Source organism: Dysidea avara, chromosome 13 (assembly GCF_963678975.1).
Source record: "Dysidea avara chromosome 13, odDysAvar1.4, whole genome shotgun sequence".
Lineage (NCBI taxonomy): Eukaryota > Metazoa > Porifera > Demospongiae > Dictyoceratida > Dysideidae > Dysidea > Dysidea avara.
Genome location: NC_089284.1, coordinates 18067245 through 18092206, shown reverse-complemented (window position 1 = coordinate 18092206; position 24962 = coordinate 18067245). Strand labels below are relative to the sequence as shown.

General features: G+C 40.6%; 3 protein-coding genes across 3 annotated transcripts; all 3 read left to right on the top strand.

Moving 5' to 3' along the window:
* Nucleotides 1-803: 803 nt before the first annotated feature.
* On the top strand, nucleotides 804-7031 carry LOC136242330 (uncharacterized). The gene is made up of 3 exons (XM_066033739.1): nucleotides 804-920; nucleotides 5660-5866; nucleotides 6034-7031. The coding sequence occupies exons 1-3, from the start codon at nucleotides 842-844 to the stop codon at nucleotides 6897-6899; spliced, it is 1152 nt and encodes a 383-aa protein (XP_065889811.1). The 5' UTR covers nucleotides 804-841; the 3' UTR covers nucleotides 6900-7031.
* An 810-nt stretch (nucleotides 7032-7841) lies between these two features.
* Nucleotides 7842-24941, top strand: LOC136242329 (uncharacterized). The gene is made up of 3 exons (XM_066033738.1): nucleotides 7842-8017; nucleotides 8087-8293; nucleotides 23991-24941. Exons 1-3 carry the CDS (start codon nucleotides 7924-7926, stop codon nucleotides 24854-24856), a joined length of 1167 nt encoding a protein of 388 aa, XP_065889810.1. The 5' UTR covers nucleotides 7842-7923; the 3' UTR covers nucleotides 24857-24941.
* Nucleotides 16786-19449, top strand: LOC136243164 (luc7-like protein 3). The gene has a single exon (XM_066034682.1). The coding sequence runs from the start codon at nucleotides 18337-18339 to the stop codon at nucleotides 19243-19245; it is 909 nt and encodes a 302-aa protein (XP_065890754.1). The 5' UTR covers nucleotides 16786-18336; the 3' UTR covers nucleotides 19246-19449.
* Nucleotides 24942-24962: the final 21 nt, after the last annotated feature.

Sequence of the window (24962 nt, the reverse complement as noted above, 5' to 3'; positions counted from 1 at the left end):
TGGTCAAAAAGTTTAAATACAGCTAGGCTAAGGTGACGGCCAAACAAAAGTGTGATTAGCACACTTGAACTAGTATCTCGTAGCTAGTACTGAAGTGGTATGTGCATTATTTTGGGGGAATGGGAGGTATGGCCACTACTGCTTACAACTGAGCGGTTGGCATCTCTGCTAATTGCTGCTAAGAGAGACCAGAATTATAGTAGTGTAGTGTCCTGGATTAGATGCTCCATCAGTTTTTCTTTACCGAGGTCAGCTGTAACCTGCTTGCGTGGAGCCAGGTTTCATTGTGGCAGCCCAACATGATGACTATTGGAGCACTTGGCCTTGCAATATCTGAGGATCAGGTGCTTCCATTCCATGTATATGCATTAAAAAAAGTGATGTGTGCAAATCCATTCCAGATCTCATCCAGTGAGTCAGTGGCAATCAGCTAACCACCGAGTGAGCTCAGTAAGTGACTGTAGCTCCTTACGGACTTCATCCTGTGTGACGCCCCTGGGTGTGCTGGAATGACTTAGCAGGCGGGTCATTCATTATGACAAAATTCACACATTGAATGTATGTCAAAAAATCTGAGATTGCATCGTACAACGGCTTAGCTATTTACCTTACGTTACATGACGTTTGTGGATTTAATCTGTGCATGGGCTTGCTGTCCGGTCAGTGAACTTAACAGAAATTATACACAAAAAATGTTCCACGAGTAATTGTAGTTTTTTTTTTCCGCCAACCAAAATGGGCAAAAAGAGCGGTCTACCAGACTAGAAAACAGTCTTACTGAATGTGTATTCTAATTAATGAACACTCCGGCACACACGTGCAGTTGCGCAACCACCTTGTAATGATACGGAGTGACCAACGTGATGTCTTAAAAATTGCCTTTATTGGCGCTGGAGCAGTTAATTTTGGAGGAGCAGTTGGTAACTTAATTAATTATGACTAACTATATACATAGATTATTATGGCTATGTATAGCTATACGTGTGGACCAGCCTGTGGTGGTATGCGAGGTGGTATGTTACATCTAGAGACTCGTGTGACTGGCTACGTGCGCAGTGATGTGTGGCATGCTGGCCTGTTGTGACATTATCTAGCTCAGGGAATTTTTTGGTGGCACAATATGATCAGACCATAGATTATATAGACCACAGACCGTAGACCATAGATCTATATATAGATGCTTGAATGAGCTATGATCATACTAGTCTCGCGTGGCCAGACCCTTTCCGCGCAGCCGCTTATCGATTGGAAATTATAAGCGCCGTGCTACAAGGGTCTGGAATAGTTTATGTATTTAAAAAAATCTACAATCCCCAGTGGTTGGGGAGTGTAAATTGGCTCACGCGATCCCTTAATTGCCAAAGTGATCTGATTACTGAAGAATGAGCTGAAGAAGGCCTCTGGGGATGATGAGTATCGACCCATGTAGGTTTTTCCTTCTACCCACTACTGAATCTTCAACAAGTACGCCTGAATAAAGACAAACAAGCTCAGTTCATCTCGAGTTACAAGGAAAGTAGGCGAAAGGTTTTAAGCGGATTTTCCGATCAAAACAGACTAAAGATTCAAGGGAACACACGTTGCATTTTGTACCTTTGTATCTTAGGTGTTACCCAAAAAACAATCAATTGTCACCAATAACGTGTCGAAAAATTTCATGTTCATGAACTATTCCAGACCTTGTAGCGCGGCGCTTATAATTTCCAATCGATAAGCGGCTGTGCGGAAAGGGTCTGGCCACGTGAGACTAATGATCATACTGCAGTGTTTGTGATGACGTCATAGTAAGTAAGTCACTCCAATAGGCATTGTAGTCTCGCATGGCCAGACCGCTTTTTCTATGTATTGGGTGGGGAAGAAAGGGTCTGGTGCAACTCCAATAGTTGTTTACTTCTGAGCCGTCCCCAGACACTGGGGACGCTAATTGAATAACATTGGCCGCAAAGGATGTGCCGATGACATCAATAAGTAAACTTGAGATGGCTTCAATCTGTTTATCCTTTAAACGAATCTTAATTTGCTCCGATGTCTCTTTTATAGTGTCTTGAAAGTTCATCCTCATCGTGTAACGAGACTCACAACTGGAGCAGGAGTGTACGAATACTTCATTGTTTTACTGACGTCATGGCACCTCCTTTGTGGCCAATGTTATTCAATTAGCGTCCCCAGTGTTTGGGAACGGCTCAGAAGTAAACAGCTATTGGAGTTGCACCAGACCCTTTTTTCCCCACCCAATACACGGAAAAAAAGTGGTCTGGCCACACGAGACTATAGGCATTGTACTGTGATCTGCGACCATGGTCAAAGCTGATCAAGATCGTTTTGACCATTGACTTTTGCTGAAAAGTTGTCTTTTCCACTACCTGGTTCCATTATATTTTCATGCGCATTGCTTACTTGAACAGCTTCTGTCCTGGGAAAACAGCTTGACCATTGTCCATCATGTAAAATTGGCCTTGTTCATTGACTTTGATCATGGTCACAGATTGTAGTGCAGTGGCTATTGGAGTGACACCCCTTTGATAGTTAGTTTGCCATAGTATATCTTTGAGCCTAGAAGAACTAGAGTTTGGGATACTCTGCTGGATAATGTAAATACAACATTTGTCAACAGTGGCTTGACCAAGTACCTTACCATGCAAAGTGCAGTTGTATAGGAGACTGGATAAGCAAACTGCAGAAATCGTTTGTTACAAAGCCTTTTACAGATACGATGCAGTGGCTATAGTTCAATAACACACACCCTGCCTTGGGAAGCATTCACCCAGCTAATCAAGGGACACTGCAACCTATTGCAAGCCTTTAACTTAGACCAGGAAAATATATAACGAATGGACGACAATAATTATTGTAGGGACCTTGATCAGTGACATGTCTGGTTCGAATGTAGCCTTATGTTGTAAGCCATCCTGCTGCTACAGTGAAACCTTTATAATTCGACGCTCATTGGGATAAGAAAATTGTGTAGGATTAGCAAGGATGTTGGATTATTGAGGTATAATATTACATAGAAAAGGTCTTTTTTTGTATACGAAACAATGTCAGATTATAGAAGCATTCTGGTGTCGGTTTCAGTGTACATGTGTACACACACACACACAGTTATGGTCTCCAAAAGCAATAGACAACAGCAAAGTGGTTTAGCCTAAACTTAGAGGACCCACTGTGCCACTAACATTGTGACAATCCCACCAACTTGCACATAACCATCAAACAAGTTAAATTTCTTTTCTATCTCAGAAAACTAATTCCTATACAGACTACACATGCTCTGATTCTATCACAGATAGTCTAATCTTAAAACCATTGTCAGGACCAACTACAAGACTGTTAGAGATTGTAACTGTCTCCATGCATCAAGCCTCTCCCCCATCATGAGCATCATGGAGTTCTTTTATCTTGGTTTTCTTTTAAAAGAGGTTTGATATGGCTGGTCTTCTGATGATTACCTTGTAGCTAATGAGAAAGCTACATGAGGAAGGTGATATCCCATAACTAGTCAGATCCAGCACTCTCCCAGCTGCAGTATATAGCTACCAGGTCTGCAGAATACTGTAAGTGTTCAACAAATGGAAATCATCTGTACATCCTCTACAAATACTCACCATGCCACCATGCTTCCCTCTATCCCTACCTCCCCCCCCCCCCCCCCACACACACACACACACACACACACACACACACACACACACCACACACACACACACACACACACACACACACACACACACACACATACCACACACACACACACACACACACACACACACACACACACACACACACACACACACACACACACACACACACACACACACACACACACACACACACACACACACACACACACACACACACACACACACAGATGCACATTAATTTAACTGTAAAAGAAGACAAAGTATGTGTAGTGTGTGCATGCGTGTGTGCGTCCCCAGTGAGTGCTATCTCTTAGTGATTGGGGATGGGCAATGCCTTTTAGTGGCGGAAGCGCTTTCACAAGTTGGAGTTCGCGTGTTAAGCCCAGTGTGTATTATGATGTCACTTAGCATTCCCCACTCTTGTGCCCTGTGGAGGAGTTACGAGCCTCCCACGATGATTTCGACCAGAAATACTCACAAAGAACAAAAACAGCTGATTCACGTTTAGCATACATTCCATGATGAATACTGATGTGTGTATGTGTGCAGTGATTACAACAAAGCAGCATCATCAGTAATATCATATACACAAGGCAAAAACTTAAAACCAAGAACTGAATTGTTTTATTGGAGTACCTTGATCATTCAAATTTCTGCTTTGCCCAGTAGCTTCAAAGTGTGCTTGTAAAATGCAACAATGAAGTTTTTGCCTCCATTGATTAATGGAGTGTGCATATGGTCTGCTTATACCCAGTGTTGTAGCTAGAGTTGAGGGAATCTAGTTAATTTTGCAACTATGTTACATAATATATTACTTTTAAAATAACTAGTAATAATATAACAATTCTTGTGTAACTTAACTAGGAATAACTGTCCAAGTTACAATAGTAACTATCAATCATGCTTTATCACTCTTCAATTCTTGTACCATTCATGCTACAGCCACATATTCTGTGTGCTGTTCTTCATAATTCAGTTTGATTAACAAATAGAACAACAGTTGAACTGCAGAAATTGCCACTCAAACAAAGTGCACACAATGCAGTTTTCTTCTTCCCTTGATAAGGCATATCTGAGTATAATGATCACAAAAACATGCAGTAATAAAGTTAGGAATTGAGAGTGCACTGGTACATTTATGCAAAGCATCAAGGTACGTAACTAGTAATGTCACTTTTATTTTACTGTAATGGAATAAGAGTAACTTTTTGAAGTAGCTACCTCAACTCTGGTTGTGACTGTTGTTTTACCTGTCCATTGTGTGATCTACATATCTAGTTCTAACATGCTACATTGTATTCTCATCCATAAATGGACACCTGTATCTCATTCACAAGCTGATGTCATCATGATAACCTTTTTACCTCTCTTCATACTTCTAGTTGACCCTTAGTAGATAGTTTCAGAATTCAGCTTTTATGGGCATGTTAGAAAATTTATTGTATAGATGCATGTCAAGTTGTTATGGTGATATGAGTGTATTGAAAAATTAAAATAAAATTGTTTGTTTACATTATTTGTGTGGTGTGGAATTGTCACGTGGTTTTGAAATAAAATATCATAGGTATGATTGAGTGCTTATTAACTTTTTAAACATTATTTGTTGTAGGAGAAACACCCCCAGGATCCTAGTTAGGCATGTACAGATACAGTTTGGTTGTTAGGTAGTTGTATGAAGCCATATAATTATACTGTACCTGTATGAGCTTAATTTAGTTACTTTTTGTTACACAATTCTTTTAAAATTACTATAATGGTGGTAACGACTATAATCTCACTTGGCCACTAATAAATACTCTGAATCACTCCAGTTTTCTGACTCGGGTATTGCCCTTGTACTGGAGCTTGTCCTTGGTGAGTTGGTATTGTGTACCTACCATGCAATGGGAACTTTAAACTTTGAAAGATAGTTGTTCTCTTGAGAGGCAAAAAGTTTAGCAGAAATATGTATACTAAACAAGTAGCTATAGGCTTTACTCTAATCATGTTCAGAGCAGATCTCATGTCATGTCCTCTAGGTCCATGGGACCACTCTAAGCGACTGGAGCAGTTAGGAGGTGTAGAGTTTGTGGCTATTGTTGATCCTCTAGTTGAGAAGGCACGAGATGTGTTGAAGAAGAAGATGACTGGAGCTTATGCTCACCTTTACACCAACTGTAAAGTACTAACTGATTACAGAGAGCTATTGTCCATGGGAGATAACAAACCTGATGCTGCTTTTGTTGGTGAGATTATACTGCTAAGTCATGAAGACAATTTTATTGTATTTTCTAATTGTTTATTAGCCAATTGATTGTCCACCACAATTGTAATTCAATATTTGATTTATATGATGTTTCGTTATATGTTTAAATGTGTGACATAGTAATGACATCATTTTTGTCCATTTTAGGAGTTCCTCCATTTTGTCGTGCTTCATACAACAATGATATAGAACTACAACTAGTTAAAGCTGGTGTTCATGTGTTCATAGAAAAACCTTTGTCTTCCCAACCTCCAGAGGAAATACAACCTTATGTCGAGGAAGTATCTAGGACAGCTAAGGAGCAAGGAGTGATCATGTCTGTTGCTTACATGTTCCGTTATCATGATGCTATTAATAAGATGAAGGAGATTATCGCTGAGCATGGCAGGCCATTAATGAACATTGACATGGCATATAACTGTGCGTATGTCGGCTCCTTACGTGCATACACGTGGAATATCCACGAGTCTGGTGGACCGATTGTTGAACAGGCAACACATTTCTGTGACCTTTTACGTTACTTTGGAGGAGAAGTACATTATTCTCAACTGACTAGCCTTGTGGTGCCAGCCAGTGATGATCCAACCAACCCTGGCTACCTCAGCTCATTGTCTCCATTATTGAAGGAAGGGGATATCCCTCAAGGTAGTCGTGTTCCTAGGTTGACTCATGCTCAGTGGAAATTCAAAACAGGAACTGTTGGTAGTTTAACACATTCTGTTAGTATTCATGGGAAGAAGTACATCACTAATATTGAGATATGGGCTGATGGACTGAGGATGAAGTTAGAAGACCTCTACTATCCAGAGTGCAGGCTTAAGATACGAAGAGGCTACACAGATGAAGAACAAGAATTTGTGTTTCCCACTGCCGATCCTTACCATGGAGAAGTGGAGGTGTTCCTGAAGGCTGTTCATGATAAGGATAGTAACATAATAAGGTCATCTTATGAAGATGCCTTCAAAACATATCAACTCACCTGGGCTATCCGTAGGACTGGCACTAATACTTGAACAGTTTTCCATACAATTTTTGACATCTGCTGGTGTATATAATATTTTCAGTTGCCACTGCTAGCCAATTTCACTCATGTTCAATAATGTATCCATGTACTTAATGTAATATTACCACCTGTTTGCCTTGCATTATACTTAGCATGCAAAGTATACGTGTGGCTGTAAAAGTTGTGTGACTTGTGATGTAGGTGTCGAGGCCGGTCACTTGCAGTATAGTAGCCGATAAGGGATTGTTGTAAGAATAAGAGCTCATGCAGTACACGATGATGTAATACATCCACCAAACACTTTTATTTGCAATGTCTACTGTAGAGAGAGCTATCATTAAAAATGACTGAGTTCTAGTTGTAGTGATGTACAGTTCCATGATACCTGTCCTATGTGTATAAAAATAGCACCTTTTACAACACAACAACAAGGGATGGACAGTTTGCTGCAGTGGTGTGTTACAGCATCATAGTCATTGGTGCAGACTGGTTGTGGATGTCTCAGGCCACGCATGCACTCTACACACACAGAGTGTTGTACGTCACTGTCTTATCAGGTTAGCTATATATAGTGTGGACATCATAATGATGCAGCTAATTGATTAGCTGGAAGAGACTGACTATGCCATGGGCCGGAAGAGGTTACATTACATTAGGTGAACTAAAGATTTGTGTGCCTTTTTGGTGTTTGAGTCAGTAATGTTTTACAGACATGATCTGATGTCGATAAGGCTACAACCAGCACCGAGGTTAGCACAATGAAACAGCTATATCATCCATGGCCAGTGTAACTTATAGAACTGCTGTAGGCCAGAGAAGGCTTGACCTACTACACCTACTATTTTGCCTCGTATTTTGCGGTGTATGCATGTAGCCGGCAATATTTACATTCACAGTTTTTGCTGCCTAAATATTGCGGAATTTATCAATTTATGAAATTACAAGAGAATTGATAAAATTACATTGAATTACAAACTCCATAGACTCACCGATCAAGTTTGCGACCTAGTTTTCCCTCAAGTTTTCCTCCTACAATGGACTCTGATGCTGTAAAGAAACCGAAGACAGACCGTACGCTAAAGATATCGTTTATAGGCTCCGGTGCGGTCAACTTTGGTGGAGCAGAAGGTAAAGGGTTTAGCCCTCGGTTTAGCCGACCACAGTGCCGCGTAAATATTCTCATGTCATGTCCTCTAGGTCCATGGGACCACTCGAAGCGACTGGAGCAGTTAGGAGGTGTGGAGTTTGTGGCTATTGTTGATCCTCTAGTGGAGAAGGCACGAGATGTGTTGGAGAAGAAGATGGCTGGAGCTTATGCTCACCTTTACACCAACTGTAAAGTACTAACTGATTACAGGGAGTTATTGTCCATGGGAGATAACAAACCTGATGCTGCTTTCATTGGTAGGTAATAGTACGTAGAGACGTGTGGGAGGAAGAGAGTGCCAGGTTTATTCACTAAAAAGAGGGTTGTGCTTGCTGTAAGTACAACAGTTAGTAAACTAGTACCATGCAAAACTTAATGATTCCAAAGGCATAAATTGTTGCACACAAGTCAAAAGAATGGGAAAATTATCATGGTGAGTGAGTTACTCCAAATTCATTTCCTGTTCTCGTCCTCTACCCATGTGGTTTTCTAGCAAAGAAATTTCCATTATTTCCATTATTCTAAAATTCATGCGAGTTTTAGTCCAGATACTTGCCACACAAGTGAAAAAAACAAGTTGATGTTGTGCTACTTCTAAAAACCAGGCTCCATGCAGCTAGCTAACTCATCTGGAATTAACCAACTATGTATTAATATTGTAACCAATAGGGTAGTTTTGGGTTGTGCAATAATATTATTAGTTAATTCTCTTATTTTGTAATTCATGCATAATTCGTTCAATTATGTTGCTATGCACTGCTAAGGAAGCGCTTGTTAAACAAACCGCTTTAACCAACATATTACGCACAGAAGTATCTTCTAAACTGTTTTATAGTTTGACTATCATGTTTTTTCCCACAAATTCTCTCGACAAAGCCTCAAAGCTGCTCTTCATTTTTGTTCGCGTACGTAAGGGATACGCCCCCTTTCAGCTCAAAGTGATAAGCTATTCCTGGTAGTGTATGAGGCCTGCACCGTTGTTTTTCAGTTGTTCAATGCCTAAAAACCTCAAAGGAAGATAATTTACAAAGTCTGAGGAAAGTCACCACTAGAGTTGCACCGATGTAAGATATTAGCCGATGTTCCGATAGCCGATAAATGAGAATCTTTTAGTGCCGATGTCACTAGCCGATCCGATATATCATAACTATATTTACTGCGTGTATAGTAATAAAATAATATGTCACCAACAAAACTGAAAAAGCATATAATATTTAGTTTACTAACAATACGTTGTCGATGTAGTGATCTTTTTCTTGTTTCTTTCAGCTGTTTAGGCTCTTGGTTTGCCTTCAGTTTTTCCGAATACTCTTTGTAGACTTCTGGATGATTAGTTTGCAAATGTTGCACGAGATTACTGGTAGTGAACGATTTCGTTGTGGTGCCATCCCTTGCCACACACACCTGGCATTTGCCACACACGGCAAACTTTCTATCCTCAGCGATGGAAAAGAATTTCCATATAACAGACGTTTTTCTCTCGCTGGTCGCCATTTTCACAGAACAATCGAGAACAATAGCAAATTACAATGTATCCGGGCGTGCGTAAATCACGTGCGCATATACTGTATCGGCTCATACAGTACAATTTAATCCGATACCGATGTGCTAATTTAGTGCCGATAATCGGGTTTTCCGATAACTGATCCGATTATCAGTGCAACTCTAGTCACCACATCCATATTTCAGTCCTCCGAAAAGAAACCACCTCAGAGCAAAGTTCACCTGTGCAGAAGTTTAATGCAGACTTTATTTTGCTTTTACTTCTTACGTAAAAGCTGCTTTTACTATTATTTAATGATTTTGCTCACTTGGGTGCGTACGGACAAAGATAGGTACACACACACACACACACACACACACACACACACACACACACACACACATACACACACACACACACACACACACTTTTAACGAAAACAATTTCAGTAAACCAGGCATGTGCCTGGTTTAAAAATGCCTTTTTGTTTGCAATCGCTCTTAGCTAGCTACAAAACAATTAAGGTACCCTGTGTTGCACTCCTGTAGCTAGCTAAGTATATTTGTACAAAGGAGCACACTTCATTGTGGAAAATGGAATTTCCTGCCCGCTTGCATGCCAAAATTTGTGTGATGAGCATGAGAAACAGAAAATCAGTGTGGAGTGGCCTTACATGCACTGCAGTGAGGTGCTCGATTAGCATTCTGGTAAAAAAATTGTGAGCAGCTGAAATTTTATTTTTCGCTAGTATTTCCTATTAAGTAACACTACCGCAGCTTCCTTCTTTATGCTGGCAGGTAACTATTGCCACATTCTTTCATGAAAATAAATGAAGTTTTTGATTTGATGCTAAAAACGGATACCCTCCTATAGTCTGGCATTGACCAGACCACCTTTCCTTGTCATTGGGTTCAGGGATAAAATCAAAATCTCCAAAATGTCTTGTACAAGACAGCTATATAAATAGACTGGACCACCCAGTGCCGTGAGGCTAGCAAAGTTAGTATTAAGTCAACGAGTTAATGGTCTTTGACGAAACCGAAAAGCAAAACTATAGTTGGAGAGGTACAGGTCAAGATGAAGTTAAAACTGGTTGTGATTCTACCCACAATGCATATCACCTCCTTGTAGCAACTGTACACTTGTATCATTGGTGATTGCTCTGCGAGGAGTCCTCAATTTTGCCATAAGTTGCAAAAATTGCATACAGGATTGAGAATCTTTACAAATTCACGTAAGATTGGTCAAGATTCAGGTATTCCAGTCAAGATTCAGGTATTCCAGATATTCAAAATGATTCACAGTTTCAAGCTATCCTATCTAGCTACCTTGCTAATGATACACTTACTACCTGTGTAGCTGTAGAGTTACCACTTATAGTGCATGCATTGTAGTGTTAGTGTTAGTGTTAGTGTTAGCGCACACTATACTATAGCAGCTAAAACTAACTGAAAATGTTTATCACCGCCATAGGCTGTACAATGAAACTTGGAGAAAGGTTATGGTTTAAATTACCACACGCCTTAAAAGGCAAACATTTACGTTTAGCCACATTTCAATAAAGTTTTGGCAGAATTAAGGCTCAGAAGTTAAAGGTTGTATGAAATTGGTGCAGACTCCTCACTGCTATGGGAATCTCGAGGCATCTTTGTGTGTTTAATGAGTACACAATCTTTGTGATGTGCAGGAAGTTGTATTATGGTTGAGTAGAGAGGGAGAGTTCTGGTTCCCAGTCTGTGAGGCTCCTCAGGACTAGATTGGGATCAATTCACCACCAGCTGGTCTGAGGATATTTCTCCCTTACTAAACATGTGTGTTGCGGTATTGTTAGTTTCAGCCTTGTATCTCCTGAATCAGTAACTTTTGTCACAAGGACCCATTACAGAATTGATCTTCATATGTTGGCAAACCTCTCCAAAGACTACTACGCCCACCAGGAGACCTTAGTACCTGAAGTAACCTTGGACCTACTCCCCTTCACAATTTTTGCATGTTGTCTATAACTTTGAAACTGTTGGTCCTATCAACAAAAACCTAACCACCATTTTACTGGACATGACGTGGGGAATCCATTTAACTTTATTTCAAGCCCATGCTCTAAAGTATGCGGAAGTTATGGCCATTTAAGTTTCAAAAAAGAATTATGCATGTTCGTCTTCTTCTAGGTACAAGTGCACAAATTTATTGTTAATTTACGCACAGAGTAAATGGACATGACTTGCAGTAGAACATTGTGTTCAGTTCCAATAAAATGGCAGTAACTATTATGACGTACACGTGCAGTTTAAACTTGTCTATGTTGCTGTTTGCATGCTACATAACCTGACCAGATAGAAGTCATGCACACACTGCGTAATGTTCAAACAAATGTGTAGTCTCATGCTTAGCTGGTGCACCCAGCCGAGAGAGGTCAGTCACTTATCATGAGCACGAGAGCATCACTACAAGAAACTAGTTATCACAACTCCCTGCCCACAGCTAGCAAAATTGTGCAATTGTAAAGTTTTATTTTCAGATTACTGGGTAGAATCACTACATCGTGTGTACACATGTAATTTTGTAATATGTTCTAAACTGAGTCCATAGTTTCCTGTTTCCCTATTCAAAGTTTTGCATAGTAGTGTTTCTGTGTGATCAAGTGAAGTGGTCATTATGCTTCATTTTCAGCTGTATGTTCAGCTTGTTACACAGAATTACAAATGAAGAACAGTAGGAGAAATGTATCTTCAATCAATCCAGTCAGTATACGGACAATTCCTGTTACAAGTGTAGGAACGCCATCATGTGCTACCATGCAGTGCTTTTAGCGAAGGATAAAGGTAAGTCCATGAATTGTACATACTGTGGTAGACCAAAAGACACCTGTTAGGCTGAAGCGACGTCTAACAGTTTAAAACTCAAACCTGTAGTCTTAGCCATTACTTGTCTAAAAGCTTCAGGTAGTTAGTCAGCCAGTAGAAAATTCCACTGAATAACAATAATGATAAAATAATGTAGCAACAATTGAAGGTGTTTCACAGGGGCAGCTCTAGGGGGTTTCTGAGGTTTCCGGAAACCAGTCATATTCAGATTGAGATACTCTAATAGAGCAGTCAATCACTCTAATAAAGCAGTCACAGTGTTTTGAGCAGTAGTGTAGCAAACTGTGTATGTACTTTATCAGTGATAGTTAGTGGAGGGCAGTTATTCTCACCATGCATACATGCAGTTTCCTTTTTGGTTTGTTTTTTGGTCTTCACCTTCTTGATCAGAAACCAGTCACCACAAATCCTAGAGCTTCCCTTGTTTCAGGTCATACTGAAGGCACTTTTGAACTTGTTATACCTAATCAATGCCGGCAAGGCACCATGAAGGTATAGAGGTTATCCGTTTACGTCATTTTAAGTTGGTAACGGTTACTAGACACCATGTTTTTGAGGCAAAAATCAATAGGGCCCATGCAAGAAAATGAAACTTTCTGTGATTTTGCACAATTAAAGAAAAACTTACGCTTTCACGAAGATAATCTGTAATTATACGGAACATATTATTTTAGTGTGACATCAAACGGATAACCTCTATTTTGGGATTAGTTTTTAGTCAATTTTTTTTTTCGTGAGAAAGTGCAACCTCCATGATCCTTAATATACAGTACTACTGTATGATTGGTTGCATTATATCCAATCAACAACCAACGAAGGTGGTAGCAATTCCTTCATACCAACTGTTGTATGGAGTGCATAGAAAATTCACTCATTACACTCATAAGCTTTATTCATTACATGTTGGTAGCTATGGTTTGTGACTGCTGGTAGGGTACATAGGCAGAGCTTGGTCTGGTGAGCCAGGTGATTTTTTTTGTTTATACGTAATAGTTTTCTGATAACCTTTGCTAGCATTCATTGCCAATGCCAAAATTCTTTCTTAGCCAGTGAAAACAGTTGACCACTACTGCTCTGGACAGAATGGTTACTAGATGTGCTTTACCTTCCCTCCTCACAATTTACCAACTTGTTCACGGGGCTATAGACAGAACCATATATGCATTACAGGATCAAGAACCTTGTAACCACACTCTCAGCTTGTTGTTGGTCCATGACACAGCGCACAATTTTGTGTTAGTAGCTGCTTGTATGTAACCCCTAACTGATAATTGTGCTTGTTGGAGGGGTATAATTTTCTGTGTTGCTTTCAGTGGATTTCTACCATAATTTTAAAGGAAATCTTTTGATAGTGTTTTATGCCATGATGTGAGTGTTTATGTATGTGTGTCATCACACAATATGGCTTCTGTTTGACTGGCTAACATAAGTAAGCCCTACTGGGTCACTAGTCAGACAACAGATGTTAATGATCTCCTTACTATAGAGTTTTATAAGCAAGCCATGTAGAGTTGTACTATTGTCTACATCGACACAAAATCTGTTATTGTGAGGTGAAGACTCTATGTTGTATATTTGTTACTAATTTTCAAATCATCACATTTTCATGAACTCTGATGTTACTGGTCCAGGGTTGGTTGTTCAGTACCTGTTACCATTGGTTACAGCACTTCTCGGGTGACATTAGTTACTATAACTTCATCAAGTTGTAGTGCCATCCTGATTATCACTTACCTGGCTACATCTTCTTGTTATCAAAATATACCATGACTTCCAACAGCCGTAGTATTTCTTTATATGGCTACTAAATTATTTTGTGATTTGTATATACCAGTGTAGTGCCATCCTGTTCAACACTTACTGGTCAACTACATCTTTTGACAGTGGTCAGTTGCCATCATAGTATTTATAAGGCTGCTAAATTCCTTTGTAATTTGTACAAGCTCTTGTAGATAGAGAACAATGCTTCCCAATGAGAACATTTAGTTAAAACTGGGCCCAAACAACTTTCTTTTGCTTGAGATGGTGTATCTAGCTCTCCTTTTGGCTAGAAATTTAAATTAAATGATTTAGTTTACTGATGGGCTGTTGTTGTGTTTACAAGCTAATTGGAACTACGTAAATGTGACTATAGCTAAGACCATTACTGTAAATCACTTTATTATTGTTCAACATGTATGTGACCCAGTCTGGGAAAACCGGTCTTATCACCTCTAAAAGTATAATTGATAAATGCTGGTTTTACGTATTCAGTGTTTTCATGTGTACCAAATTTTCATATGTTCTACACACCAATTCCTTACCTTCCATCCACTGTACAAGTAGCCAACACTTAAATTTCCTACCATTTTAAGATAGCTTGGGGGCTGGAGGAGGGCAAGAGGCTGTTTAAAAAATTAAGGAGGAAGACGTACAGATGGATTAGGCCAAGTTATGGGCTATTCAGGTATCAAATTGTACAAATGAAAGGATGTTTACAGCACAGGTCTTTATTCAACACCATGGAGTCCATCTACATACAGTCATCCCCAGAGCTCCATTAAGGCCCCACACTGCACATATAGATTGCCATAGCAAAGCTACATGAATAATTTTGTAACTAGACTTGAGTGGTCTGCTTTTGCTGGCTGCTTTTCCCAAGCACAGTGATCTTGGTGAAAAATCAAATCTACTGTCATGGGTGATAAGACCAGTTTTCTCAGACCCAGTCACATATTTAATGATGAAAATTTTTGTTTTCATGTTATTTGCACTGAGCAAAATCATGTGACTGTTCTATTAGAATATCCCAACCCTTTAAAACAGTTGGGTGATATTGAATGTGAGATATACAATTATTGCATGAGTTATATTGCATGTAAACATGCATAACCACACAGTTTGAAAATTCAATAGGAGTGCTTATTTTCACTGAGAATTAGTTTACAACAAAACTTTTTTTGTTAAAAAGTTAGACAAAGGCAACTTGATTAGGCAGCATTAGCGGTTTATTGAAATATTGCCCAACCCACCACAATGGAAAGATATTGTACAAGCCAGTAATTACGACATTAAAGGTAGCAAGTCACTTAGTTTATGTTTAGCTGTAAGTTGTAATTTGTATAGTTGAGTAAAATACTATTAGGAGTATAACTGGCTGAGCAATAATATGCCATTTTTGCTCATTCTTCAAATTTGTTTTGGGAATGTGTAATGTTACCCAGTTTATTTCACTATGAACAGATTTGCAAAATTGAAAGGTTTCACTCAGTAGGTCACTTTTATTTTGCATGAGAAATAATTTTTTGTCAAGTGGTGATGTTTAGGTATGTGTTATAGCCGTGATATGTACAGTACCATAATGTACAGTACCATAATGTACTTAATGTAGCATCCACCCCAAACATGTGTGGTGTATGTACTTACTAGTTATTGGGAATTTTCATGATGTATTTGACTGGTTAATAGCCGCAGCTACTATAACTTTCAGCTAGGAAAATCCTGTGGCTACGATGTGAAGATGGCTACTATCCGAGGGTGGCTAGGTCCGTAGCAATGTGAGTAAGTTTCTTGCTCAAGGAAACAACAACACCAAATTGACATAACCAGGTGTTGAACCTGGAGTCTTTTGATCACTAGGCTGATGCTTTAGCCACTTGGCTATGTTGCCCATGTTGCCCATGTTGCCTCACACATGACATACACACACACACGCACACACAGAGGCTGACAGCGTTTTGATAGTTTTGATAATGTTACTGATGATTTCTCCCTACAGTTCAACGAATAACTAACGCATTCTCAAATGCAGCCTGTAAAACTGTTAACTTGTATCTAACCTGTCAGCGTACGCTGTTGCTTCATATGGCATTCTTGCTGAGCAAAGAAACTTTGTCCGTCTGACCCACCCAACAATCTATACCCAAAAAAGTGTACAGTCTTTTTAGGGTTGATAATGTTGTGAAATCAAAGGTGGTGGCCAAGAAATGTGATGATGTAAATTTCTATAATGACAGTGTCATTATCACTGTAGCATCTTTGGTCACTGCCTACTTATTTAACCCTGACATTTTTAAAAAATCCTCACCTGTTTGCATACATGATTCCAGGCTCCAGGCATGACTCCAGGCTCCAGGTAGTGAATGCTCTATTAGGATGACTGCACTATCAGAGTATCCTGGTTGTGCACTCTTATGAATCACTGTGCAGAAATCAAAAGATGCATTATAAATACTAAATGGCATTTATCTTCCTTCTAAAATGGTCCCTTAAATGGTTCCTGGTAGACACAACAAATTCATAGACCTTTATAGCATAGTTGTTACATGTGCTTACTCAAGTTATAGTTTCTTGACCATTATTCCAATTTATGTCAAACCACAAAATATTTAACTACAATATCTGTGTAGAGATTTTTCACAAGTGAGTTAGTTACCCTGTAGGCATAGCAAAAACATTTTAATATGAATTATTGGTTGTAGTTCAGCAAATGTTGATTGGATTTGCTGTGTATAGCAACATTTATGTTTTATGATGAAAAAGAAGACAACTTTTGTCTATCTCATCAGGAGCCCATAATTGCCACTAAACAATTGTTGCTAAATCTGTACAGCCGGTGAGTCACTAATCTGTGACCGTGTATGTTGATTGGCTTCAATGGCCATGGAATGTTATGGCTTCTTGTTAAAATCGTGAGCCAACCTTCACAATTGAGCGTGATATTAACATCCTCTAGTAACAATGGTGTGGATGTAGTGATGAGATTATGGAGTGGTCTGTAAAGTCACAATAAAGGTGTGCTAATAGATGATACAAAGCCACTAGCTAAGTATGAATGTTAAACACTTCTTTCTGCCTATGTTGCAGGGTTGATTTATCACAATAAAATGTCAGTTGCTGGAGCGTCTAATTATGTTATCTTTGTGTGCCTTTTCACACATATACTATGGCTTTGCTGATTCTATTGATTCGTAAAGCACACCTATTTGGCTTCATATGTTGTTTTCATTACATAAAGTTTGATCTGGACTTGTCCATAGTTTGTTTTTTGTTTGCACTTTACCTCATTACTTGAACAAGTAAATTAATAATTGCTGACCATGTCAATATGCTATCTAAGCTGTGCAACTATAACATGGTTGACAGTGAGATGATCACTTCAATTACTAGAAATTTAGGTTAATGGTGCATCTGGCTACACAATTTCTAGACATGTCTGATTAAGACAGCAATTATGTTGATGTGACATTGTTTAGTGTGGTAATGTTTAATGGTATTCTGCCATTTATTACTCACTCACTACACTCGCTCACTCATAATTCAACAATGAATACACTGCTTGTGGGCTAGGTTTTTTCTTGTAAGAACCTTGTTATAAAAACTGATGCATTACCTGATGTGTAACTCCATACCTTACCCCATATGATATACCAACCTGGTTAGCTGCTATATTATATAGCTGTAGTGGTTATATTTATGTAATAGTTAAAGCATTGCCACAAGCGTTATGTATCCTTGAAATGTAGCATGCAAAAGAGTGGATGAGAGACCAGTATAGCATGAGGTGAAACCGAGTGCTATATTTAGTCTTGATACTACTTTATTCCTTGTATAGCATGTACTTTAAATGGTTATAACTGAGTGCTACTATGCATGCAAAACTATTGGGGACCCCCCTGCCCAAGGCAGAATTTTGATCGGATGTGTGTCAATCTTCCAGAGTGCTTAGTTAGTGTTCTGTATTGACACAATAAAGAACAGTCTGCAGCAATATAGGACGTCACCTAATTATATTTCAGCAGGCTCAGTCTCTCATATCAACGGTGTTTGACCAGTTTTCTTAAAATAACAGCTATGTTTACAGCTCAAAATAAAAATAAAATGTATATATATACTCCCACAATCGAACCTACCAATAGACCTTTTTCTTAGCTTGAACACGTGTGACAGCTCAGGAACGACGTGGTCTACTTTAGTGATGACTGACGCCAACAAAGTACTTCAGAAACTGACTGATCAGTTACAATCACTACAAGACGATGTTTCTTTGCTTAGACAGTGGAAATTGAAGAAGAGGAGATCTCACCGCTCCAGGAGCCGTGAGAGGCACCACCGTTCTCGGAGCAGAACTAGATCTAACAGCCCTCGGAGAGGGCGAAGATCTCGCTCTTGGAGTAGAGCGTGCTCTCCCCATGTCTCCCTTTCCCACAGTAGATCCCCCTCTTGGAGTAGAGGACCAACACCCTCTTGGAGTAGAGAAACTGCTTTTTCACACTCTCAGAGTAGAGTATCGCCACGCTCTCAGAGTAGAGTACGCCGTAAGCATGATGGTGAGTCGCGATCCAGAAGTAGGAGTTATTCGCGATCACGGAGCAGAAGTCACTCGCGTTCCCGGAGTAGAACAAGACACTCTAGATCTCGTTCTCGGAGTAGAACACCTAGCCCAGTAAGCAAGAGCAGAGATTGGGCAGACCAGTCGGAAGACCCGGACTATGATGAACCTATAGTCTTTTCAGACACGGAAACTCGTGGTGCCAAGACTGCTCCACCTACCAGACTGGTACAAGTCACAGACGAGACAGCAGCCTTCCTGAAGCAAGCATGCTCTAAGAGACCAGAGAGCTCCGACCGTCTGAGTACAAGAAATGCCTATGCTCTCCCCAAAGTACCAGCCACAAAGACAGCAGTGCTTGATGCATATATGAAACCAGAGGTTTCTCAGAATGGAAAGGCAACTGATAAAGAGCTGGGAGTGATCCAAACGGCCATTCTAGACTCCATGGCACCCCCACTGCCATTGTTGAGGCCGACGCCAAAGGTGACAATGTCACCCACAAACAAGCTGTTAATGCTGCAAAGGCAGCCATTCAACTTGTGGGCAATATAAATGCCAAATTCAACCATTTGAGGAGAACTAAGATTATCTCACAAATGAACAAAGCTCTCCTCCCCCTAACAGAGGATGATGAAAACTTTACTGATGCTGCTCCTTCCCTATTTGGAAGGGAATTTGCCCAGAAGTCCAAAGAGCTAGTGGATCAAGTTAGAGCTATGAGATCCCACCTCCCTGGCAACAAGGACAGCAGCAGCAAACCACATTTTTTTCAAAGCGTCCCCCCCCCCCAACAGCAGGGGGGGGGGGGGGGGGGGTACCAGTGCAGCCAAAGGGCAAGGAGGAGAGGCGGCTGAGGATTCAGACGTCCCACACAAGGGCAGAGACCCCAGTGGAACAAATGAACATATTGACACATGCTGTTGTTCAAAACCTTTTGATGATAGATTTCAAAAGTACACTACAGAATCACCTAGCATGTCTGGGTATAATCCCCCCCAAACAAGTAAGCTATCCCCTAGCCGGGAGACTAGTTCATTACCAACAAGAAGGTAACCCAGGACCGTTGGGTTCTAAACACAATCCAAAGTTACCTGATAGACTTCTCCTCAAATCCACATCAACCTGTAACACCACATTGTCCCCAGTATTCTGCGGAGCAGACTCATCTGATTTCAGAGGAAATAACCGAATTATTGCGGAAAGGGGCAATAGGGGAGATAGTACCTATAAAGCAACCAGGCAAACCTCTTTCTTGTTCCCAAGAAAGACAGAGGGCAACGCCCAGTAATCAACCTCAAAGCTTTGAACAACTTTGTGGACAAGCAACATTTCAAAATGGAGGGCATTCATACATTGAAAGACCTTCTGAGGAAAGGGGACTGGTTAGCCACAATAGATCTAAAGGATGCCTTTTTCTCGATCCCCATTCACCTAAGCCACAAATAGTTTCTCAGGTTCATTTTCAAGGAGAAGACATACCAATTCAATTGCCTCCCTTTCGGCCTGTCCTCAGCCCCTTGGGTGTTTACAAAAACTTTGAAACCAGCATTGGCCATCCTCAGAGAGAGGGGTGTGCGTCTAATAGCCTATATCGACAACATATTAATTCTGGCGGAGTCCAGGAAGTTGATCCTAGATCATGTGACCGGAATGCGGTACCTTCTAGAATGTCTGGGATTCATTGTGAACACCAAGAAATCAGTACTTAAGCTTAGGTAATAGAATTTCTGGGTCTGTCCGTAGACTCAATAGCTATGTAAATCAGGCTTCCTCCAATAAAAATCAAACAAATTCAAGCGGAATCTCGCAGGCTAGCGAGGCAGGAAACAGTCTCAGCTCGCATTCTCGCACAACTACTGGGAAAAATGAATGCCACAAACTGTGTCCTTCCTCCAGGGCCCCTGTTTTGTCGCCACCTACAAATGGCACTAACGAATACATTGTGGCAGAGCTCCCAATGTTACGAAGCACAAGTCCCCCTAACACAAGAGTTCCTGGAGGAGCTGGAATGGTGGGACAACAACATGTGCAGGTGGAATGGCAAAACACTCATTCAGAGGGACATAGATCTGGTGATCGATTCCGATGCATCCCTGGAGGGATGGGGTGCCTGTTGCTCCAAACAGAGAACAGGGGGACCTTGGTCCCAACAGGAACGCTTGATGCATATCAATTGTCTCAAACTACTTGCAGCAACTCTAGCAACCAAAACCTTTGCAAAGTCCAAGACCGCAATATCCATCTTATTGAGGATCGACAACACCACAGCAGTGGCCTATATCAACAACCTGGGAGGAACAGCCTCCAGGGAATTGGTGATGCTTGCAAGAGATCCTTGGATGTGGTGCCTGGAGAGGAATATCCACATTGCAGCAGTACATTTACCAGGTGTTCTGAACACAATAGCCGACACAGAGTCCAGGGAAATGCTGGACAGGACAGACTGGAAGTTGAACCCTGTGATATTCCAGGAAATCAACAACCTCTATGGACCCCTAGACATAGACCTGTTTGCGTCCAGACTGTCCACCCAGTGCCCACTCTACTTCAGCTGGCTGCCAGATCCCTATGCACTGGCAGCAGATGCCTTTCTCCAAGATTGGACAGCCATGAAGTGTTATGCGAATCCTCCATGGAATCTGGTAGGCCGGGTTCTTGCACAAATGCAATCACAACAGGTTTGAGTGGTGCTAGTGGCTCCTGTCTGGAAGGCTCAACCATGGTTCCCAACACTTTTGAACATGTTGATAGACCATCCTCGGTTAATCATACCGAACCTGAGGAAGCCGATCAGCATAGATCCAATGCCTCTTCTTCCTCAGTTAGCCGTGTGGCACATCTCAGGGATAAGTTCCAAGGTCAGAACCTTTCAGAAGAAGCTACAGCACTCATCCTCAAGTCGTGGAGGACCAAAACAAACAAGTCATATGACTCACTCTTTGGCAAATGGCACAGCTGGTGTACTGAACAGAGTTTTAATCCATTTTCTGGACCTATAATTAATGTAGCCAATTTCTTGGCACAGCTATGTACTGAAGGATACCAGTATAGCTCAATTAATTCTTATAGGTCCGCAATCTCATCAGTGCATGAGCAAGTTGATGGTCACAATGTGGGACACCACCCACTGATATCCAGACTACTGAAGGGTATATTCCATGATAGGCCTCCACTGCCCAGATAGACTAGCACGTGGAAGGTTCAAACTGTGTTAAATTATCTGGAAAACTTGGGAGAAAATCAGTCCCTCTCCTTAAAGGCATTATCATGGAAATTGACCATGCTGCGTGCTCTGACACGTCCTTCACGGTCAGCAGATTTATCCCAACTGGACTTGTCAAGAAGGGTGCACAAACCAGATGGTGTGTGCTTCTATCCTAATGTGTTAGCCAAACAATCTAGACAAGGATCCCAAATAGCCAATTTCTTTTTTCCCTCTTTTCCTGGAAACCCTACACTGTGTCCAGTGATGGTTCTTAAAGCCTATGAGGATAAAACCGGACCTATTCGTGGTGATGAGACTAAGTTGTTAATCTCCTTCATCAAGCCATACAGAGCTGTGACATCCAGTTCTGTGGCTCGTTGGCTTAAATCAGTTCTGAGTGCAGCTGGGATAGACACTGAAATATTCTCTGCACACTCCACTAGGGGGGCATCTTCCTCTGCAGCTGCTAATGTTGGTATCACCACCAATGATATTTTAAAGGCAGCTAACTGGAGTTCAGAGTCAGCATTCCAAAAATTCTACTATAAGCCATCTGACAATTTGTCATATGGTAGAGCAGTTCTGTCCAATTCAGCTACAAACAACACCATTGATATGAGAGACTGAGCCCTCTGAAATATAATTCATAAATGGCTCAGACCACAAAATGGTTGCATGCTATTTAGAATTGTATGAAGAAGGTGAAGTCGAACATATCAACGGTCCCACCCACCCACCCTTGTAGGCTTTCTCAAGCTAATCAAAGGTCGATTGGTGGGTTCGATTGTAGGAGTATATACATTTTATTTTGAGCTGTAAACATAGCTGTTATTTTAAGAAAACTGGTCAAACACCGTTGATATGTTCGACTTTGCCTTCTTCATACAATTCTAAATAGCATGCAACCACTTCATGGTCTGAGCCATTTATGAATTGTGCTATATGATGAATATAATTTGTTCTCTGATCCTCCCATGCAAACTTCCTTTATAGGCTATCTAGTTATTGCAATATATATACTGAGGAGATTGTCCTACTCTCATATATCCCTGTAGAAGGGTGTATCTATTGTGAAGTTATGATGTAATGACAAGGTGTTGTGGTTTGTGATGTATGGGCAGCCATAAAGTGCAAGAATTTCTAGCACCATTCCATACTCGTGACACTCAGGATAGCCGTATTCACAAATGGCCTAGCAAGAAATGTCTACGAAGCAGTCTGAACCCATGAAGGAATGATTGTAGTTCAGTGAGAAATGCTTAGAGCTGGAGTTAATTTGGTTGCTAGCAACATTGTTAGGCACACGTTCAATTGATATCATGTTCAACTAATGACATCATTAATTATACAAAGAAAAACGGGTGAACTCAGCAGTGCTATATCATAACTTCACGATACACCCTTCTACAGAGGTATATGAGAGTAGGATACTCTCCTCAGTATATATATTATGAACTCTTGGTCATAGCAATGTGTATATCCTTTAACTAACAATTCTAGATATCCAATCTTAACCTCTTTGTATATGGAGCTTTCAATCATCTCAATGGCAGTGGGTTGTCTAAAGGACTGGCCTAAACAACTCTTTGTGGAGAAACTAGTCCATGAGGCTGATGCTTGAGATGTACCTTATAGAGTTTGTTTCATTCCTGAGTGCTTCATAAACTTACCACCCTTCACTTCAGTAATAGGCACACTAACATGTCAGTCAGTCAGTCTGTCTGTCAGTCAGTAAGTCAGTGAAATATTGATCACAAGGGAAGTGGTATCCCCAGTTGTGACTTATTTTAACCACAATAGTGTTTTGACGTGGTTGAGCTACTAAACATGTTTTGGTATGGCAAGTCTTTCTTGACTTGTACTACATGTACTACATGTACTACGTAGCTACATGTACTGCACAGTCCCTGTTGTTTGTCGTGAAGCTGACACTATTATTTGTGACTTGTTTGATTATTGACTGACTTGTTTGATTATTGACTACACTCTATTCCTTATGATCAAATTTAATTTAAAAATTGAAAAAATAAACCCAGGGGGGTATGTGATACTAATTATCTTGTTTGTTATGTGGTCTTTTTGTACTTTGTAGGTATTCCCCCATTTTGCCATGGTTCTTACAACAATGATATAGAGCTACAACTAGTTAAAGCTGGTGTTCATGTGTTTGTAGAGAAGCCCATATCAGTCCAACCTCCTGAAGAAGTACAGCCTTATGTCGAGGAGCTGTCTAGGATAGCTAAGGAACAAGGACTTATTGTGTCTGTTGCTTACATGTTCCGTTATCATGATGCTATTAATAAGATGAAGGAGATTATCACTGAACATGGCAGGCCATTAATGACAATCAAAGTTTCCTATAATTGTGCGTACGCTGAATTAGATCATTCATTTTGGTGGGATGTTAAGAAATCTGGTGGACCAATTGTAGAGCAGGCAACTCATTTGTGTGATCTAGTACGTTACCTAGGTGGAGAGGTGGACACTAGTCAACTCACTGGCCTTGCCATCCCAGCTAGTGATGAGCCATCTGAAGTTGGTTACCTCAGCACCGTACCTGCTGTAGTCAATGAACAAAAGGTGCCAGTGAATGATCGTATCCCAAGGCTGACCACTGCACAATGGAAGTTCACAAATGGTACAGTAGGGACCCTTACTCATGGTGTGACCTTACTGTGTCAACGATATGAGGCTAATATTGATATCTGGGCTGATGGTTTGCGGATTGCTCTGGAGGAGCCATACTATCCTGAGTGTCGACTAAGAGTACGGAGAGGTTACACAGATGAGGAGCAAGTGTACAGGTTCCCCAATGCTGACCCTTATTACAAAGAAGATGAGGCATTCTTGACAGCAGTCCGTACTGGGGATAGCAGCTTCATCAAATCGTCCTATGAAGATGCTTACAAGACTTATTCACTGACCTGGGCAGTACGTCAAGCCAGCACAACTCATTAACAACTCTCCTAGTTTTTAATGCGTTAGCAATTGGTTGTGTTTTGCATTCTTTTATTTTTATTGTTAAGTGGAGAAGCCAGCGAAATGACTTGTACTTGTATTAGTC

What these genes read in the sequence shown, in the direction of transcription:
- LOC136242330 (XM_066033739.1), top strand. Translation starts at nt 842, where the DNA reads ATGATACGGAGTGACCAACGTGATGTCTTAAAAATTGCCTTTATTGGC. An exon ending in TAATTTTGGAGGAGCAGTTG is followed by an intron (nt 921 to 5,659) that starts GTAACTTAATTA and finishes CATGTCCTCTAG; the next exon opens with GTCCATGGGACCACTCTAAG. An exon ending in ACCTGATGCTGCTTTTGTTG is followed by an intron (nt 5,867 to 6,033) that starts GTGAGATTATAC and finishes TGTCCATTTTAG; the next exon opens with GAGTTCCTCCATTTTGTCGT.
- LOC136242329 (XM_066033738.1), top strand. Translation starts at nt 7,924, where the DNA reads ATGGACTCTGATGCTGTAAAGAAACCGAAGACAGACCGTACGCTAAAG. An exon ending in CAACTTTGGTGGAGCAGAAG is followed by an intron (nt 8,018 to 8,086) that starts GTAAAGGGTTTA and finishes CATGTCCTCTAG; the next exon opens with GTCCATGGGACCACTCGAAG. An exon ending in ACCTGATGCTGCTTTCATTG is followed by an intron (nt 8,294 to 23,990) that starts GTAGGTAATAGT and finishes TGTACTTTGTAG; the next exon opens with GTATTCCCCCATTTTGCCAT.
- LOC136243164 (XM_066034682.1), top strand. Translation starts at nt 18,337, where the DNA reads ATGACTGACGCCAACAAAGTACTTCAGAAACTGACTGATCAGTTACAA.